Genomic DNA, 21736 nt, shown 5'->3' with positions numbered 1-21736 from the left:
AAAAGAATATTGTGCTGGGCCCTGGACTTGACATGGTAACATTCAAGACCCACACGGTACCCAGAACTGGGAACTGTCCTCAGGGGTCTGCACTGAGGAGATGGGGGCTGTGGTCACAGGCTGATCCCAGGCACATCCACACACAGGTCCCAGGGAAAACGCAAAGGACGTTAAATAATTCTGGGTCTTAACAGGACCTCCCAACACCCCGTGAGAGGTCTTCACCAGCTGGGCATTACCATTTGTGCAGCAGGCGCGCGGCAGCCTCGGGCTTCGGGTACAAGGAGACAGGCAGGAGCTGCAGGGAGACTGGCCATGAGGAAGGGTTCTTCACCACAAAGTACTTCACCTAGATGTGCAGAGAGGAGAGTCAGACCCCAGGGAAGGCAGAACCACTCCTGAGATGCCCCTGCAAAAGTGCATCACCTGCATCTAACCATGAACCATCACCCAGTCAATTCCTCTCCCCTCTGAACTTCAAACTCACTCACTCCTACTGAAGCCCGTGTTAGTCAGGATTTTCTGTTGTTGCGGTTGAATACTTTCTTAGCTGATAAGATTCTGAACTGAATACAGACTTCATAAAACGTGTTTGTTTTAAGCATTTTCAGTCTGTTCATGAGTCTTACCCCTTACTTTTGTTCTTCTGACACCTCCCTCCTGAAAGCACTGAATGGCATACGTGCGCCACTTAATTTCCACTAATTTTGGTTCTGAAACAGTATCTCAAGGTGGCGATACTCTGATAACATAAAAACCCAAGAGCTGGGGTGAAATGAAGAGATGAAAAGATGCAGGACCCTCACCACGCTGTTCCTCAGGGCGGTGGCGCTGAAGTTTAACATGAGGCCAGCCTCCGGGATCAAACGAGGCAGGAAGAGAGCAAAGGGTTCGGACTCCTTGGATTTCTTCGAGTGGGCAAACCGAGTCATTCCTAAAACGTTCCTCCTGTGTAATGCGTAAACAAAGAAATTATGAAAAATAATTTTGACAGAAAAAAAGGAAATCACTTCCACTAAGAGGAACAAGGGGATCTTGGAAAAAAATGATTTATTTGGAGTCTGGGTGACACAAACTACAAGATGATCCTGGAAGGTCCTGTTTTACTAGAGAGCAAGGAAGTGCTCAAAGAATGATGGGCACACAGCGCTCCCATCAGGCAAATCTGGGACAAGTCAGCATCAAAAATAATAATGGTGGTAAGGACCAAAGAATCCACAGTGATGCTCAAAAAGAGTGTAGAATGAACAAAATAATTAGAAACATCACCATTTTTGCAGCCATCAATTCAACAACTGATCCCAGGCAAGGATTATCAATGGATGCCAAAATCATGGGGTGAAACATTCTCAGGGAACAGGAAATGTACATGGTCTTGAATTATCATAGCACATATTACATATTAATTGCAAAAGGAAAACCATCTACAATGGAGAGAGTCAAATGATTCAACTGAGCAATGTCAATAATGGGACAAACTGACATTTATGTCCCTCCCTCAGGTGATGAAATGATAAAGACACAACACCGACCAAGTAATTAGTACTCTTCCCCGAAATGCTTAACAGGAATGTAAACTTGAAGAACCAACCGCCAAAAATCCAACGTTTTGAATGTTCTATAAGACAACTGGCTAGGACGCTTTAAAACACTGACACTATGAAAGATGAAAAAAGGTGCAGACACTAGTCTGAAGAAAATTAAGGAAACATGACAACCAAATGCAATGCATGGTCCTTGAATGGACTCTGGATTTTAAAAAAGAAAAAAGAGAGGAGGGACCTTCAAGATGGCAGAGGAGTGGGACGAGGAGATCACCTTCCTCCCCACAAATACATCAAAACTACATCTACACGTGGAACTGCTCCTGCAGAACACCTACTGAACGCTGGCAGAAGACCTCAGACCTCCCAAAAGGCAAGAAACTCCCCCCGTACCTGGGTAGGGCAAAAGAAAAAAGAAAAAAAACAGAGACAAAAGAATAGGGATGGGACCTGCACCAGTGGGAGGGAGCTGTGAAGGAGGAAAGGTTTCCACACACTAGGAAGCCCCTTCACTGGCGGAGATGGGGTGTGGGCAGGGGGGAAGCTTCAGAGCCATGGAGGGGAGCGCAGCAACAGGGGAGCAGAGGACAAAGTGGAGAGATTCCCACACAGAGGATCGGTACCAACCAGCACTCACCAGCTCGAGACGCTTGTCTGCTCACCCGCCGGGGCACATGGGGGCTGGGAGCTGAGGCTCCGGCTTCGGTCAGATCCCAGGGAGAGGACTGAGGTTGGCTGCATGAACACAGCCTGAAGGGGGCTAGTGTGCCACAAGTAGCCGGGAGGGAGTCCAGGAAAAAGTCTGGACCTGCCTCAGAGGCAAGAGACCACTGTTTTGGGGGTGCATGAGGAGAGGAGATTCAGGTAACTGCCTAAATGAGCTCCAGAGACGGGCGTGAGCCGTGGCTATCAGCTCAGACCCTAGAGATGGGCATGAACCACTAACACTGCTGCTGCTGCCACAAAAACTTCTGTGTGCAAGTGCAGGTCACTATCCACACCCCGCCAGGAGCCTGTGCAGCCCGCCACTGCCAGGGTCCCATGATCCAGAGATAAGTTCCCTGGGAGAACACACAGCACGCCTCAGGCTGTTGCAACGTCACGTCAGCCTGTACCACCGCAGGCTCATCCCGTGTTCGAAGTGTAACTACTATACTCCTCCCTCCCCACCCCCGGCCTGAATGAGCCAGAGCCCCCTAATCAGCGGCTCCTTTAACCCCGTCCTGTCTGAGTGGGAACAGACGCCCTCAAGCGACCTGCACGTTGAGGCAGGGCCAAAACCAAAGCTGAGCCCCAGGAGCTGTGCAAACAAAGAAGAGAAAGGGAGATCTCTCCCAGCAGCCTCAGGAGCAGCGGATTAAATCCCCCCAATCAACCTGATGTACCCTGCATCTGTGGAACACCTGAATAGACAACGAATCATCCCAAAGTTGAGGCAGTGGACTGCGCGAGCAACTGTAGACGTGGGGTTGGCAGTCTGCGAGTGATTTGTTTCCGATTTCTATGCTTATCTTACTATAGTTTTTAGCAGTTGTTAACACTGGGGGATTTGTTTATTGGTTTGGTTATTCTCTACTTTTCTTTTTATTTTAATAATTTTTTAAATTATTTATTTATTCTTTTCTTTCTTTTTTCTCCCTTTTCTTCTGAGCCATGTGGCTGACAAGGTCTTGGTGCTCTGGCCTGGTGTCAAGCCTGAGCCTCTGAGGTGGGAGAGCCAAGTTCAGGACACTGGACCACCAGAGACCTCCTGGACCCATGTAATATCAATTGGCGTGAGCTCTCCCAGAGATCTCCGTCTCAATGCTAAGACCCAGCTCCACCTAATGGCCAGCAAGCTCCAGTGCTGGATGCCCCATGCCAAACAACTAGCAAGACAGGAACACAGAGAGGCTGCCTAAAATCATACTAAGTTCACAGACACCCCAAAATACACCACCAGACGCAGTCCTGCCCACCAGAAAGACAAGATCCAGCCCCACCCACCAGAACACAGGCACCAGTCCCCTCCACCAGGAAGCCTACACAACCCACTGAACCAACCTTACCCACTGGGGGCAGACACCAGAAACAATGGGAACTACAAACCTGCAGCCTGCAAAAAGGAGACCCCAAACACAGTAAGTTAAACAAAATAAGAAGACAGAGAAATATGCAGCAGATGAAGGAGCAAGGTAAAAACCCACCAGACCAAACAACTGAAGAGGAAATAGGCAGTCTACCTGAAAAAGAATTCAGAATAATGATAGTGAAGATGATCCAAAATCTTGGAAATAGAAAAGAGAAAATTCAAGAAACATTTAACAAGGACCTAGAAGAACTAAAGAGCAAACAATGATGAACAACACAATAAATGAAATTTAAAATATTCTAGAAGGAATCAATAGCAGAATAACTGAGGCAGAAGAATGGATAAGTGACCTGGAAGATAAAATAGTGGAAATAACTACTGCAGAGCAGAATAAAGAAAAAAGAAAGAAAAGAATTGAGGACAGTCTCAGAGACCTCTGGGACAACATTAAACGCACTAACATTCGAATTGCAGGGGTCCCAGAAGAAGAAGAGAAAAAGAAAGGGTCTAAGAATCCCCATAAGGTTAACAGCTGATCTTTCAGCAGAAACTCTGCAAGCCAGTAGGGAGTGTCAGCACATACCTAAAGTGATGAAAGGAAAAAACCTACAACCAAGATTACTCTACCCAGCAAGGACCTCACTCAGATTGGACGGAGAAATTAAAACCTTTACAGACAAGCAAAAGCTAAGAGAATTCAGCACCACCAAACCAGCTTTACAACAAATGCTAAAGGAACTTCTCTAGGCAGGAAACACAAGAAAAGGAAAGGACCTACAATAACAAACAATTAAGAAAATGGTAATAGGAACATATATATCGGTAACTACCTTAAATGTAAATGGATTAAATGCTCCCACCAAAAGACACAGACTGGCTGAATGGATACAAAAACAAGACCCGTATATATGCTGTCTACAAGACACCCACTTCAGCCCTAGAGACACATAAAGACTGAAAGTTAGGGGCTGGAAAAAGATATTCCAGGCATATGGAAAGCAAAAGAAAGCTCGAGTAGCAATTCTCGTATCAGACAAAACAGACTTTAAAATAAAGACTATTACAAGAGACAAAGAAGGACACTAGATAGTGATCAAGGGATCAATCCAAGAAAAAGATATAACAACTGTAAATATTTATGCACTCAACATAGGAGCACCTCAATACATATGGCAAATGCTAACAGCCATAAAAGGGAAAATCAACAGTAACACAATCGTAGTAGGTGACTTGAACAGCCCACTTTCACATATGGACAGATCATCCACAATGAAAATAAATAAGGAAACACAAGCTTTAAATGACACATTAAACAAGATGGACTTGATATTTATAGGACACTCCATCCAAAAAAAAATATACTGCACTTTCTTCTCAAGTGCTCATGGAACATTCTCCAGGATAGGTTGTATCTTGTGTCACAAATCAAGCCTTGGTAAATCTAAGAAAATTTAAAGTGTAACAAGTATCTTTTCTGACCACAATACTATGAAACTAGATATCAATTACAGGACAAAAACTGTAAAAAGTACAAACACATGGAGGCTAAACAATACACTAATAAATAACCAAGAGATCACTGAAGAAATCAAAGAGAAATAGAAAAATACCTAGAAACAAATGACAATGAAAACACAATGACCCAAAACCTATGGGATGCAGCAAAAGCAGTTCAAAGTGGGAAGTTTATAGCAATACAATCCTACCTCAAGAAATAAGAAAAATCTCAAACAACCTACACTTACAGCTAAAGCAATTAGAGAAAGAACCAAAAAAACCCAAAGTTAGCAGAAGGAAAGAAATCATAAAGATCAGATCAGAAATAAATGAAAAAGAAATGAAGGAAATGATAGCAAAGATCAATAAAACTAAAAGCTGGTGCTTTGAGAAGATGAACAAAATTGATAAACAATTATTAGCCAGACTCATCAAGAAAAAAAGGGAGAAAATTCAATTAAACAGAATTAGAAATGAAAAAAGAGAAGTAACAACTGATTCTGCAGAAATACAAAGGATCATGAGAGATTACTACAAGCAACTCTATGCCAATAAAATGGGCAACCTGGAAGAAATGCACAAATTCTTAGAAAAGCACAACCTTCCGAGACTGAACCAGGAAGGAATAGAAAATATAAACAGACCAATCACAAGCTCTGAAATTGAAAGTGTGATTAAAAATCTTCCAACAAACAAAAGCCTAAGACCAGAAGGCTTCACAGGCGAATTCTATCAAACATTTAGAGAAGAGCTAATAACACCTATCCTTCTCCAACTTTTCCAAAATATAGCAGAGGGAGGAACACTCCCAAACTCATTCTACGAGGCCACCATGACCCTGATACCAAAACCAGACAAAGATGTCACAAAAAGAGAAAACTATAGGCCAATATCACCGATGAACACAGATGCAAAAACCCTCAACAAAATACTAGCAAACAGAATCCAACAGCACATTAAAAGGATCATACACTATCATCAAGTGGGGTTTATCCCAGGAATGCAAGGATTCTTCAATATATGCAAATCAATCAATGAGATACACCAAATTAAGAAACTGAAGGATAAAAACTATATGATAATCTCAATAGATGGAGAAAAAGCTTCTGACAAAATTCAACACCCATTTATGATTAAAAAAAAATCTACAGAAAGTAGGCATAGAGGGAACCTACTTCAACATAATAAAGGCCATATTTGACAAACCCACAACCACCATTGTTCTCAGTGGTGAAAAACTGAAACCATTTCCTCTAAGATCAGGAACAAGACAAGGTTGCCTACTCTCACCGTTATTATTCAACATAGTATTGGAAGTTTTAGCCATAGCAATTAGAGAAAAAAAAGAAATAAAAGGAATCCAAATCTGAAAAGAAGAAGTAAAACTGTCACTGTCTGCAGATGACATGATACTATACTGCAGAATCCTAAAGATGCTACCAGAAAACTACTAGAGCTACTCAGTGAATTTGGTAAAGTAGCAGGATACAAAATTTGTGCATAGAAATTTCTTGCATTCCTACACAGTAATGACGAAAAATATGAAAAAGAAATTAAGGAAACACTCCCATTTACCTCTGTGACAAAAAGAATAAAATACCTAGGAATAAACCTACCTAAGGAGAGAAAAGACCTGTATGCAGAAAACTATAAGACACTGATGAAAGAAATTAAAGCCGATACAAACAGATGGAGAGATATACCATGTTCCTGGATTGGAAGAATCAACACTGTGAAAATGATTATACTACCCAAAGCAATCTACAGATTCAATGCAAACCCTATCAAACTACCAATGGCATTTTTCACAGAACTAGAAGAAAAAATTTCACAGTTCATATGGAAACACAAAAGGCCCCAAAGAGCTAAAGCAATCTTGAGAAAGAAAAACGGAGCTGGAGGAATCAGGCTCCCTGACTTCAGACTATACTACAAAGCTACAGTAATCAAGACAGTATGGTATGGGCACAAAAACAGAAATATAGGTCAATGGAACAGGATAGAAAGACCAGAGATAAACCCACGCACAAATGATCACCTTATCTTTGATAAAGGAGGCAAGAATATGCAATGGAGAAAAAACAGCCTGTTCAGTAAGTGGTGCTGGGAAAACTGGACAGCTATATGTAAAAGAATGAAATTAGAACACTCCCTAACACCGTACACAAAAATAAACTCAAAATGGATTAAAGACCTAAATGTAAGGCCAGAAACTATCAAACTCTTAGAGGAAAACATAGGCAGAACACTCTATGACATAAATCACAGTTAGATCCTTTTGACCCACCTCCTAGAGAAATGGAAATAAAAACAAGAATAAACAAACGGGACCTAATGAAACTTAAAAGCTTTTGCACAGCAAAGGAAACCATAAACAAGACCAAAAGACATCCCTCAGAATGGGAGAAAATATTTGCAAACAAAGCAACTGACAAAGGATTAATCTCCAAAATATATAAGCAGCTCATGCAGCTCAATATCAAAAAAACAAACAACCCAATCCAAAAATGGGCAGAAGATCTAAATAGACATTTCTCCAAAGAAGATATACAGATTGCCAACAAACACATGAAAGGATGCTCAACATCTCTAATCATTAGAGAAATGCAAATCAGAACTACAATGAGGTATCACCTCACACCAGTCAGAATGGCCATCATCAAAAAATCTACAATCAAGAAATGCTGGAGAGGGTGTGGAGAAAAGGGAACCCTCTTGCACTGTTGGTGGGAATGTAAATTGATACAGCCACTATGGAGAACAGTATGGAGGTTCCTTCAAAAACTAAAAACAGAACTACCATATGACCCAGCAATCCCACTACTGGGCATATACCCTGAGAAAACCATAATTCAAAAAGACACATGCACCTCAATGTTCACTGCAGCACTATTTACAATAGCCAGGACATGGAAGCAACCTGAGTATCCATCGACAGATGAATAGATAAAGAAGATGTGGCACATATATACAATGGAATATGACTCAGCCATAAAAAGAAATGAAATTGAGTTATTTGTAGTGAGGTGGATGGACCCAGAGTCTGTCAAAGAGAGTGAAATAAGTCAGAAAGAGAAAAACAAATACCATATGCTAACACATATATATGGAATCTAAAAAACATAAAAAAGATTCTGAAGAACCCAGGGGTGGGACAGAAATAAAGACGCAGACGTAGAGAATGGACTTCAGGACACAGGGAGGGGGAAGGGTAAGCTGGGACGAAGTGAGAGAGTGGCATGGACATATATACACCACCAAAGGTAAAACAGACATCTAGTAGGAAGCAGCTGCATAGCACAGGGAGATCAGCTCGGTGCTTTGTGACCACTTAGAGGGGTGGGATAGGGAGGGTGGGAGGGAGATGCAAGAGGGAGGGGATATGAGGATATATGTATACATATAGCTGATCCATTTTGTTCTATGGCAGAAACTAACACAACATTGTAAAGCAATTATACTCCAATAAAGATGTTAAAAAAAAAAAAAGGAAAAAGAAAAAGACAGCTATAATGGATATTTTGGGGTCAACTAGGGAAATGTGAATCCAGACGGTATATCAGCTCATATAATTGCATCAGTGTTAAGTTTGCTGGGTATGTAATGGCAGTGTAGTTATATGGAGGAGAACGTTCTCCTTCGAAAAGAATGTCTTTCCTAATAAAGTACTGAGGGTTGAAGTATCATGATGTCTACAGCTTACTTTCAAATGACTCAGCAAAAAGAAAATGTATGTATGTGCACATAGATACAGACGTAGAGAGAGAGAAAAAAGCAAAAGTGGTAAAAATGTAAACAACTAGTGAGTCTAGATTGATTGGGAATATTTGAATATTTACCATACTATACTTTTCAAATCTTCTGAGGTTTGAAATTTGTCAAAATAAAAGGCTAGATATTAAAAATTCAGTGTTGAAATTTCAATAAAGTATTAGGTCACAATGTCTCCCCAGTGCTGAACAAAGAGAGGTGAAAACATACTTGCAGACGTCACCATTTTTTAATTTCTTCCATCTTTCATACAGTGTATCTGCAAGTTCGGAATCCACATGCCAGGTAGACCAATCCAGAGAAAGGCTCCCTTCCCAGTTAGGATTTTCTACAAGTTAAATCAGATGTACTATTTAGATGTACGGAAAACACAATTCACTTAGTAAATAATGCCAAGGGCTGAGGGTTAAAACTTCTCAAACTGAGAGGACGGTAAAGTGATCAATGCCCCCCTGTCCTCGGATTGCTCTACTAAAAGTCCCTCTAACTCAATGGCAAATGATATATCAAATCAAAGAAACGTATAAAACAAAACTAAATCGAATTATGTGAAGGTAATAACATAAAAGACACATGGCTCATGAATACAGTCTGAAACAAGTTAAAAATCATACTCGGACCATGTTTAACAGCTTTATACCTAAAAGGCTAAACTGCTTCCACGTAAGCGCTAGTCATCATCTAAGCCGGGTTACTAGGCAGAATGCTGATGGGCAAACAGCAAGCCTCAGAAGAGAGCCCAGAGCAGGGCTCAGTCTAGAGAAAGTGCGTGTTTACATTTGTAAGCTGGTCTCCGGCTCACCTTGCCCTCTCTACTTATCTGTTCTGTCTTGTCTGTGCTAAAGAGCATTATCAGGGCGGAAAAGTGGGAATCTCCCAAAGGAAATCTCTGTGCTATAACACTGTCCTTAGATTATATATTTTAATAAGTCAAAAAGCAGGAAGAAAACCAGGAACAGCTTTCTCTATCAACACTCTGGCCCTCAGGCTCAGACAACAACTAGCGCTCCCTATACGATGTTTATGCTCCTGTACTAGGGTCTTCAAACACAATTCCAAATTAGTTTTTTACTAACTTCTAGTCAGCCCTTTTATAAAAGAACCAGAATCTTCCAATTGTTCCTGGCAACAAGGTTGCTATGATGATCAAATAACGTGTCTGAAAAAAAATCCCTTACAAAAGTACAGGCTAAGACTTAAGGGGGCTTTAATTACACAAGCACTCGGATGTTTTTGGAGGATTCTTAACAATTTCAAGTCGTTCTATTAATGATCATGCTCTTAAAGAACAGAATATGATGCAATGACGTTAATAGGACTAATTATTCCATCTACAAATACGAATTTTCCTCACTACTTCCCACCCAATCCCAAACTAGAGTTCTACAAAAAGCCTAAGGGCAAAATACTTACCCGCTTTTGATTTTCTCATGAAATAATGCATGCCACAATGTGCTATCACTTCAAAACCCAGACTCCCTTCCTAGATTGAAAAGTAATATATGAATAACTTACAACACAACACTAAACACAAAAATCCTAATGCACTCAAATGCGTAGCGGACGTTGGCCTCCACCTCAGCGAACTTCCCTTTGTCCAGAAGCCAAACTGCTAGAAAGGGGTTTCTTGGCTTCCTTTCTCCTTGAATGAGAGCTCTAACTGTCTATCACAGGCAGGGTCACTACAGTGGATTCTGTGCAATAATCAATGCCCACAGTGACACCCCTTGGGCCTGACAGACACCAAGCTGCCTTCTGAAGTCAAGATTAAATTAGTCTCAGGACATTCTTAGTAGGGTTTTTAACAAACTGTACTCTAATCCATAGTAACTCCTAAACTACTCAGGACATTTAAATGAATGTCGCACGTCCTAGGCTTGGCAAGCAGACCTGCTGCTTCCACACATTCCTGCAGCCTGCCTGCTCCCTCCCAGTCACGCTTCCAGTATGCATCCTTTGATGGGAAAAGGAAATTTCCAAGAAACCTCCCCTGCTCAAAATATGGATGAATGAAATTAACCTTACATTTTGTTTAGCGTAATTTTAGAAGCCCTATCTTTAAGCTTTTAGCAAAACATGAGGCACTTCTATCTATGAAACACCAACGCTAGTAAGTGAGAAAAATCATAAAGATGGTTGCATGAATGTCTCATAGTGAAAAATTAGAACCCAGCATTATACAGAAGAGCTTGGATCAAAAAGAAGCAATAACAGTAACTAAATGAAAAGAAATAAACATTAAGAAAAAATGAGGCATGTTTAAGATAAGATCTAAATTAAATACAATTTACCCAGATTTTAGAAAGCATTTTCTTAATTGTGAACCCTTTCAGGCTTTAGATTTGGCCCGCTAAGGAAATTCAAGGATTATGAGCAGCTGGGAGCCAGTTACCAGAGGTCTAAATAAAACATTTAACGATTTAGTTTATTTGAAGTCATTGCAAGTATGTACTAAAAGCTCAACTGTGTTTGCTACAGCAAGCACATATTCCTTGCTCCATACATTTTGGAAATAAGTGAAAATGAGATCTATCGACCTGTAATGCCTTATTTCATTTGAAAATTACCTCATATCACTTCATGAGAAATAGAAACTCTCTTCAAATAAAGATTTCTGTATCTGAACAATTTATCATTTAAGACTGGCCTGGTAATATCCTTCAATTTCTTAGGCAGCCTTAAAAAACATGAGCTCAACTCGGTCAATAAAGTCCAAGCACTGTAAGATAAGTTAATAAAAAGAAACAATAATTATTACAAAAATTATAACACATATGTACTGTGTAAACAATACCTTGGTCGGCGCCAAGTAAATCTGTAGAGGTACTGCAAAAACAGCACCTACGTTTGTAGTCAAAAATACACGGGTGAATAGATTTATGGCAAAGTCTTTAACGGCAAGTTTCAAAGAAAATATTTTCCAACAGCCTGGAGGTAGAAATAAAGGGCCAGTGAAATTCAGAATCTAAAAAGAAAAGAAGTAAGAGAAATTACTTTCCTAACTAACGCTGCTTATGATTAAAATCATTATAATGTGTGATACTAAAGTTTTTCTATACTTTGAGAAATACAATTTTACTCAGTTATTTCCAGGTCCAATATTGAAATATTTTTATATAAATGATAGGTTTCACTTAATATTTAGCATGCAACTGTTTTTAAATTTCACAAAAGTAATCTTGAAATGTTCATAGGCAGTATCTTACAAAAACCTAGTATTGTATCATGAACCAGGCTTCTTTTTACTAAATATAATCTTTTTAGAATAAATTATAATTTATAGTATTTTTAAATAATGGTAACAGCAAATATCTCTAAAAGATGTATCCTGGTCCCTTTGAGCTCCTTGAACAATAATTTGAAAAAAATAAAGAGAGCCTAAAGCTTTAAAATTCATAAGTGAAAGTACGATTTTGTAAATATCAGTTTCACAGTATTTGACACTAAACAAATCTTAAAATAGGCTAAACTTGGATAAAAATACCATGTGTACCTTTAAAACACGCTTGGTCTCCTTGGAAACAAACACATCATTCAATACAACACCACGGTCAAAATGGTTGAGGTACCACATTGACCAAAGCCCCGACGTGTTCTCATGAGTCTCTATGTGAAACTGGGTGGCAGAAGAGTCCATTCGAAAATACCTGTGAATACAGGACATGCATGCCATCAGCCCTGTGTGTACAACAGCTGTTAGCGTGCGAATGAGCCTCTAACTGCAAAAATGGTAGCCGTATAAAATGTCAGAGAACAAATGTAAGTACTGGCAAGGACCAGACAAGTTGCCTTCTTCAACCTTCCTGCCCACGAGTGGAGCATCTGAAGGCCAGAGGGTGCAATACAGCCAGGACCAGGATGGCTCACAGAGGCCACCAGGCAAAACCAGGACCTGAATGTAACTCAGAAACTGTGCAGGAGTACTTCTTCCTTCTCCCACATGTGGCCGCCTGGCCTGGATCTGATCCACAACCTCCGTCATTCAGCTTCTTCCCTCCCATCCTGCAAACCTGCTAATGTAGGGAAGGCAAGTCTAGAGAGAGAATCATGCAAGTCTCCGTTATATTTTTAAATCATCTCTAGATGGAGGGGGTGGAGGGGAACCACTCAATACCAGAGAAAGCGAAATTCACCCACCCTTGAGCCACAGGAGAGGAGAGGCACGCTTTTAGTGTTGGAGTGTTTTTTTTCTTCCTGTCTTCTCTCATCCCACTGTCACAGGATGGAGCTGTTTTGAGGTAGGAGGAAACAAATGTGAAGTATCAGTATCTTTTCTTTCATTATGCCCAAACGAAAACAAGATAAATGTTTTATTTATAATGTTTTAGTTCCTTCACTCTTCTGGCTCCAATAAAATCCTTTCTTGAACACTATCTTTCCGCCTTCCTGGCTGGGTGCCCAGGAAGTTACCGAGAACGTGGTGTCTACCTAACCACCCCTCTTTCCTAAAGCAACCTCTCATTTCTTCCTTGGCAGGGGGTGGGGGGGAGGAGAGAGTCAACGCTTTGTGGCTCTCCTTTCACAAAGATCTTAAGTAAGAGGCAAGTCCTTAGGTCTGCAGAGATGACAAAAGTGAACAGTGAAGAGGCGTGGTGGAGATGTGAGTGAGAAAGGAGCAGCTCAACCTGAGAGCACGGAGGAGATCACAGCCAAAGTGGGCCCGCGCTGCAAAACACTGCTGAGGTATCAAATCACTTTCAAGCATTCCTTGAGCCATGGCAGAACATCAAAACACTGGTACTGAATTCTTGACTCTGATACTAATACTCAACTCTTTTTTTTCTTTTAGCTATATATATGGTTCCCCCCAAACTTCAAACACTAACAAAAAGATGTGAAAATACAAGTCTACCTTTCCCCCTGACTTTCCCATTACCTTAGACAAAGGAAACAACTGCCAACAGACTCCCAAGCATCCTTCCAGGTGCTCTAACATATACAAATACACAGATACCCTTAGAAGAACGACACTGCTGATACTGCACACCCATGTATGCTTCTTAACACCTGCAGACGCTAGCCCCCCCGCCCCCAGAGATGAACTACAATTCTCTGTCAGTGGAGGTTTATACCGTTCTGCTGCCGCAAACAATGCATATTCCTGTATTACAGTTTTGAACATCTAGAGTGTATCTCTAGATAACCTTCTAGAAGTAGAATTAAGGATCAGAGGCACATCTTCAATTTTCACAGACTGACAATTTTCCCTCCCAAAAAGGCTGTATCAATTTTTACCCATGTCAAAAATATGAGGTTTGTTTTCTTCCCAATCATTACCAACACAGAATATTAACATTCTGTTTGACCTTCATAGATCTAAGTCATAAATTATACCTCACGTATTGCTTTAAGTTAACATTTCTTTCAGTGTAAGTGAGGTGGTGCTTGTTTTCTTATGTTTAAAATGCATTTCTTTACAGAAATCTTTTGAACTATAAGTAAGACCCTGAAGATAGGATTGGGTTTATACTCGCTAGACTTTCTGCATTGATTTCTACACAAAGAAACAAACCTGGGGCAGCTCAACCTCTCTGTGAAAGCAGTATGTCCATCAGACTCATATACAACCTGGTCTTTCAAATCACCAACTGAATTACGATCTATAAACTCAAAATCCTGCACATGGGGCAGAATAAAAGCAGCATCACCATCACTTCTTCCATCACGCTACCTCTTATAAGTCTGTGGAATTGAAACCGAGCCCATTCACTTCCTAAAGCCTTGCCTACGCTGTAGTTGTGAGTCATTTCACAGGAAGAACTGCAGGCATAACAACTGGATAAGGAAAATAAAAAGACAATCTCCAATATTTTTAAAATCCGTACCTTTGCAAGTAAAAGAGGCAATTTTTGTAAAGTTTGTTGTGGAAGTAGGTAGGAGTACTGGTTCAAACTGCAGAGACAGGGCATCTCTCTGTGAGAAATGATGCACATCCTGTAACAAAAAGCAATCCACAGTACTGCTCTTAGCTGAAGAAGACTGATCCAGTTTGAATCAACCCTGTTAAAATGACTAAGTAGCTCAGACTGGCATACAGAACAACTGCTCAGCAGATGTGCCTGTAATGGTACGAAGGGGTGCTGACAACTTTCATCCAAATATGGGCTCGAGCAAGGGAGAATGGGTTTAAATGAAAGCAAAAGATAACAGAGACAAGTATTTTCTCAAAAATCCTCATGTTCTGCAATTAAATACACACTTGTAAGTTTAAACTACACTTTACGAACGTATTTACAATTACCTGTATCCATATAAGGCTGTTTCCTGAATGCAATATATACATATTCACTGCCGAATCACCTGTCCAAAAGAATCAGAGCAATGAGATTAAAAGGAAGGGACATCTCATCCTCACACCTTAATACAGTAGTTAAAATACCACATTACACATTTCTATAAAAAAATGTAACTCACTTTTCCACACTAAAATTGAAGTGAGGAGCTATTTTCTGTTGATTAAGTCACAAGAAAAAGGAACCTTGGCAAAAAGATTGACCTGTCAACACAGGCTCTCTACATGATGAACTACCAGTAGAAAAAGTCTGAGTTTAGGGTCATTGTACTACTCCCCTGGATGGAACTAACCAACTGGACAGCTTCAAATAAAGTTAAGGTCTCCTATTGATTAGACAGCCCCTCATTTCCTTATCTGACAACCACATCTGGGAAAAATAAAACCCTGGATCTCAAAACGCAGGCTTCCCTTTAATCCTCACCAACAGAAGTGCTCCCCATGGGACAGGAGTCTTCTCTACACTGATGTCTACCTGGCCATTCTGGGAATCACCAGAAACTATGAACCCAAGGACAGGAAAGCTCTCCTGCTGACCCATGTCTACTACAGCCAATTCTGAGGACTGGAAAGTAAACAATGTTTGACCAACAATTAAGACTGCCAATTTAAAACTATATTTTGGTACCATTTCTTTCTCTGAATGTGTATATGTGTGTACATACACACACACTCTCACTTACCAGAACAGTCTTGATAACCAATGGATAAGAGCAAACCCTACACGATAAATCACATGGATCATATGTGTCTCCTACAAAATCTCTTAGAAACTTAAACTGATAAACTAGGTTATTTTTGGTAAGTAGGACACACAATTTCAAAGATAAAGTTCATAGAAATGAACATTGGAACTCACACTACTCTTCCTGATCAGGAATAAGCAGCAGACAACCAACTATTAAAAATATAAACAGCATGATCTGGTCAACTGAGCTTCTGCAAATCAGTAAAACAGAAACAAGAGACACAAGACTCCAAATACTTCGTGAATATTTATATTAGATTGTCGTGCCCATTTAATTAGTTTACTATCTTCAGAACGCCAAGAAAAATTCTTCCCAGGGAAACACAGAATGGTTTGCCGCTGCCACTTAATTTATTATTTATTTATTTGTTTGTTTGTTTATTTATTTTGTTGCTGCACGCGGGCTTTCTCTAGTTGCGGTTAGTGGGGGCTACTCTTCGTTGCGGTGCCCGGGCTTCTCATTGCGGTGGCTTCTCTTGTCGCAAAGCATGGGCTCTAGGTGCACGGGCTTCAGTAGGTGTGGCATGCGGGCTCAGCCTGTGGCACACAGGCTTAGTTGCTCCACGACGTGTGGGATCTTCCCGGACCAGGGCTCAAACCCGTGTCTCCTGCACTGGCAGGCAGATTCTTAACCACTGCGCCACCAGGGAAGTCCGTTGCCACTTAAGTTACCCCAAAATAATACAGCCTTACTAGCAGGTGCAGACTGAGAACCAGTTACTACTACACTGTGCTAATAATGAAAGCAAAGCCTCTCTGTCTTAGATTGCAATGATACGATCTATAAGTAAATGATATAGAATGATGACACAGGTTAATCAAAATATGTTGTAACAGAAAAGTTTAAAGATTCCACCTTACCCGAGGTCTCAGATTTATCTGTAGCTACATAAACAATAGAGAGATGATCTAACAAATCTTGTGTGTTTTCTTCAAATTCTTTCGAGGCGTTTTCCATTGTTACAATTATGCTCATTTGTAGCCGTAAAACATCGTCTGATTCCACATAGCAACTCTGAGTTCGGAGGGATGGAAAAAAAGGAAAAACTCAAAAATATCATCTGAATTTTTTTGTTTTGAACTTCACAGGGAAAAAAGCACTTAAGGTAAAGGGCATGTGCATTTCTGAGAACAGAACATGCTGTTTTATTTTTTATTTCTAAGCAAAGAGGCAGGAAGGAAGGCAGGAAGAAAACACTAAATTTTTTATTTTACCTTTAGTTGCTGACACACTTTATTATGTAAACTGCATTCCAGTTGCACTTGCAAGAGGCTAGTGTTAGTGGTTTCTGCCTAAAAGCAGAAAAAAGGGGAGAAAGAAATTAAAAGGAAGCAAAAGGCACAATCTACTGTCAGTAATAAACAATCTATCATTTATACAGAAAGGACATGTCTTCATTCATTCACCATATATTTAAACGTCTGCTAAATGCTAGGTAAAATTCAATTTACTGGAAATACAATAGTGAATAAAACAGAGAAAAATCTTTTCTGTCACTGAGCTTACATCTAATGGAAATCATAAGCTCTCCCTTGGGCAACATGAAAATTCCTATTATGGCAATAAGCAGATAAATATGTTCTAAATATACACAGGAACACTGTAGTTTGGCATTTCTTATACTTTTCAAACATTTTGTTCCAACGTAGGAGTCTGCTCTTATTTTAAAGTAGGTTCACCCAGTAAGAGCCAATCAACGGTTCTGATGTCTGCCTCCCATCTGCAGAGTGAGCTTAGACGCTATGAGAAAACCACAGGAGATGCCCAAAATTCAACCGGCTATCATTTTTCACGTGTGGAAGAGACGTGGATGGAAGAGACAAAAGTATATGCAAAGACTGCAGAATTTCATAAAGTTCAAAGATCTTAACAGCCACATGGGATGATATCGACATATTGTGAAGACAAAGAAATGCAAAGTCAATCCAGGGATACAGCCATTTGGGTGGGAGGGCGGGGGCAGCAGACGCCGAATACACAGAGAAGTCAGGTAGTGCAGCACGTGAGTCTAAAGGATCTCCGCTGTGAGATTTCCCCTTCTGTTCAGTGTGACGTGTGTCTCGCATTGTGGTTATAATCAAGGCACTTGGCTTGGCAGTCACAGTCGGAACACCCGAAAATCTCAGCAAGGTAAGAAGGCATCCCCCCAAATCCTCGGCTGACTTTCGTTTTATGTGGAATCACCACAAGTACGTTTAATTTGTTAGATTTATAAGAACCACCTAAGTACATTATATAAAAACACATGTTTAACCACTTCAATTGTCATTCAGCAATTAATGTACAAAACAAGAACAAAATACAGTTGATCCTCTGTTCCATGGATGCAGACCGGAAGGAACTTGAGCCTCCTTGGAGTGTGGTATCCGAGGGGGGGGTCCTGGATCCATTCACCCACAGATGCCGAGGGACCAGAGCACATCACTTTTTTTTTTTTTTTTCCACATTACATTTTAAAGTGTAGTAAAAAATAGTTAGGGGGTTTAACCAAGCTTGTAAATAGGACCAAACATTAACCAAAGGCTCTTTTAAAAAGTAATTGCAGGTTTCCCTGGCGGCGCAGTAGATAAGAATCCACCTGCCAACGCAGAGGACACAGGTTCGATCCCTGGTCCGGGAAGATCCCACATGCCATGGAGCAACTAAGCCCGCGCGCCACAACTACTGAGCCTGCGCTCTAGGGCCCATGAGCCACAACTACTGAGGCCTGCGCACCTAGAGCCCGTGCTCTGCAATAAGAGGCACGCGTGCAGCAATGAAGAGTAGCCCCTGCTCACCACAACTAGAGAAAGCCCGCGTGCAGCAACAAAGACCCAACACAGCCAAAAATAAATAAATAAATTTTAAAAAAAGAAACGTTTAAAAAAAAAAAGTAATTGCTAGTATCAGTTAGAGTAATATCACCTGTAAACTGAACCTCAAATCTTAAAGAAGAGCTAGATCTTCGAATACGTCTTTCTGTGAGCAGGTCCCACATTAAAGACATACACAGAGAAAGCCCACTACTCCCTGAAGCTGCGTTAATCAAAGTTATAAGTGACCCCCTCGTATCCAAACCTGACAGAAACCTCTTTGGCCCGACCCTTCTCCGCCACGTCGCCTTCTCTCGGTGTTCCTCTGTCCTCTTAGGCTCCTGCTTCGCTGGCTGTTCCTCCTCGGGCACCAGCTGTTAGTCACTCCAGATTCCACCTCGGCCCCCTTCCCTCTCTCCCGCGGGGGGTCTGCGACACGCTGAAGCCCCCCATGTTCATCTCAGCAGCGCAGGCCTCTCCGCACACCCACACAGGGAACCAGCGGCTGGGCGCCCCTCTGAATCCTCACCCACGCCCAGAGAGCCAGGTCCTTGCTGTGGGTCTCGTTACTCATAAAGTGGTTTAAGCCAGAAACCTGGAAACCAACTTCACTTCGCCTCCCTCACTCAGCTCCAGCAAACAGACCCAGACCCCAGGTTTGCTGACTGGACCTCCTCAGCAGCCCCTGGATCTGTTCACTTCCCTTTATTCCTAACAAACACCTGAAGGATCAGGGGTCAACTCGCTATGCCGGTAGGCCAAATCCAGCCTACCAATAATCTAACTATAGGTCTTAACCTGACAAGGCAATTTTCTTGCCTAAAATATTCCTTCACATGTTGAAATTATGTTAAAGTTCAAAATTATGACTTTGAACATGATTAAAAATCCTATCTGCACAGTGATTTGATGTGATTTAAAGCCCAATATTTTGTCATTCTTGGTGACAAATTTATAATTTACTACGAATGAATTTATAATTTACCACGTTAAGTAAGATTCTTCTGTTAGCTGAAAACATAACAAAAATAAACTGCAACATTGTTTCGTTTGCTGTACAACATATTTCAGACTCCCACCAGGGGGAGTTCCTACACCTCCAAACGGCCCTTGAAGCATGCTGATTTTTCTCAAAGAGAAATTTAAATGTTCATGTCTTTCTCTCCCAAAAGAACAAAAGTATTGCAATCTCGACTTAAAATCAGAAACTATAACCAAAACATGAGCCACCTGGGGCAACCACAGGCACACTGGGATTACAAATTACCTCTGAAAGGACCCCAGCTGTTCTGACATTTGTTTTGACCCCTTATGCAGAAGTGTGCCCGGGCAGATTATAAAAGAAAAACAAACAAAAACCTACTTCTCTACTTTTGAAATCTCCCACATTATTTTAATAAATTAATTCCTAAATTTGACAGCTAAAAGAAACAATAATTCCTTAGTAGTTTTTTTACGATTTTTTTTTTTTTTGATGTGGACCATTTTTAAAGTCTTTATTGAATTTGTTACATTATTGCTTCTGTTCCCTGAGGCATGTGGGATCCCAGCTCCTTGATCAAGGATCGAACCTGTACCTCCTGCATTGGGAAGCGAAGTCTCACCACTGGACCGCCAGGGAAGTCCCCTAAGTAGTTTTCACATAAGTGTATGATACTATTTTAGAAGATGGGAAAAGATGTGGTTTGGAGGGGTTAAATGACTTATCGAAGGTCCGAAGGTTAGTTAGTAGAAAAACAGAAAAAAAAAAAAATAGCAGGTCTTTTAACGTAAGTCATCAGTATTTTTTCCAAGTAAATCTGAACGGGCCAAGTCTATTTCTCCTAGGTACTTAAAAGCCTAAAAATTCTTCAGCATGAAAATATGTCTTAGAAAACCATACCAGGAGATAATGTAACAGTCCAGAAAACAGCCCTGTTAAGACTTCTTTTGTATGGCATGTATTTTGCGGAGAAGAAGTATGAATTTAGGGAATGGGATGAAAGAGAAAAAAAATCACCTTCCTCTACTTGCTAAAAAATTGGTCTTTGTGTACCAGGCCAGGGGCAGAGTGTGATTCCGGGGGTCTGTGTGCAATTAAACAGGAAAGAAAATGATAGACAAAGTTCCAAGTCATTTGAGATGACTTTCACTAACAAGAGTAAACCATAACCTGACAAGAGTATATGAGAGTCTATAATGCATTAATCCAGAGAGAATGAACAACAGATTTGAAATTATGATGTTCCCAGTACTGATCACATATGAAAACCGTTCATTTCAGGAACATAATGTATGAAATATAAAAAAAATTACTTAGATATATCCCAACCTGAGAGTTCTCCTTCTCATTTTTCTTCCCTTTCACAATTCTGAATGCTAAATTGTAGAGGCGCTTACAAAGGTAAGTCTCTTATACCCACGTGTGTCTCAGTTAGGAACACAGAGCCCACATAAGCCATGTGACCATTCCAGCCAGTGGCCCACACATATGGTGCTACGTACAATACATTCTATACAGCAAATCATTTTGTATAAAATGAGTGCTTTCCTGGGTCCCTTCTACACAACACTCACACTCTTTAACTGAACTCCTAATTTAGTGTCTCCTGCATAACAGACAGGCTCAGCTGAGTTCGGCTGCTTCACCCTAATATTAACCATCAGTTGTGTTTCAGCCCTCACCACTACCACTAACCTTCTGGTTCTCAGATCTGTAACCACTGAAACAATATCAGATCTGTAACCACTGACACAATATCAGACCCACTCACGAAAATATTTGTAAAACCCTAAGAACTGGCTGAAATGAGTTGTTTTTATTTGTTTTAAGGGAAAAAGGGTTGACTATTAGCCATGAAAAGGAACGAAATTGGGTCACTTGTAGACATATGGATGGACCTATAGTCTGTCATACGGAGTGAGGTGAGCCAGAAAGAGAAAAACAAGTACCGTATATTAACGCATACATGTGGAATCTAGAAAAATGGTACAGATGAACCTATTTCCAGGGCAGGAATAGAGATGCAGACATAGAGAAC

At 40.7% G+C, this 21736-nt stretch overlaps 1 protein-coding gene across 4 annotated transcripts in view; it reads right to left on the bottom strand.

The window, feature by feature from the left end:
* TMEM131L (transmembrane 131 like) overlaps positions 1–21736 on the bottom strand; it is a 159751-nt gene that overhangs the window by 41904 nt on the left and 96111 nt on the right. For all 4 annotated transcript variants that reach the window (XM_029235129.1, XM_029235132.1, XM_029235130.1 and 1 more), the window contains exons 8-18: positions 17139–17216; positions 16785–16938; positions 15125–15183; positions 14709–14817; positions 13021–13111; positions 12377–12530; positions 11678–11848; positions 10297–10366; positions 9094–9211; positions 807–948; positions 240–349 (exon numbers count right to left, since the gene is read on the bottom strand). In XM_029235129.1, the coding sequence (XP_029090962.1) occupies positions 240–349; positions 807–948; positions 9094–9211; positions 10297–10366; positions 11678–11848; positions 12377–12530; positions 13021–13111; positions 14709–14817; positions 15125–15183; positions 16785–16938; positions 17139–17216 (1256 nt within the window). The remainder of the gene's footprint in view (positions 1–239; positions 350–806; positions 949–9093; positions 9212–10296; positions 10367–11677; positions 11849–12376; positions 12531–13020; positions 13112–14708; positions 14818–15124; positions 15184–16784; positions 16939–17138; positions 17217–21736) is intronic.

Source organism: Monodon monoceros, unplaced genomic scaffold (genome assembly GCF_005190385.1).
Source record: "Monodon monoceros isolate NGI ecotype Baffin Bay Population unplaced genomic scaffold, NGI_Narwhal_1 Super_Scaffold_20, whole genome shotgun sequence".
NCBI classification, from domain to species: Eukaryota; Metazoa; Chordata; class Mammalia; order Artiodactyla; family Monodontidae; genus Monodon; species Monodon monoceros.
This window is presented reverse-complemented; position numbering and strand designations above follow the sequence as displayed.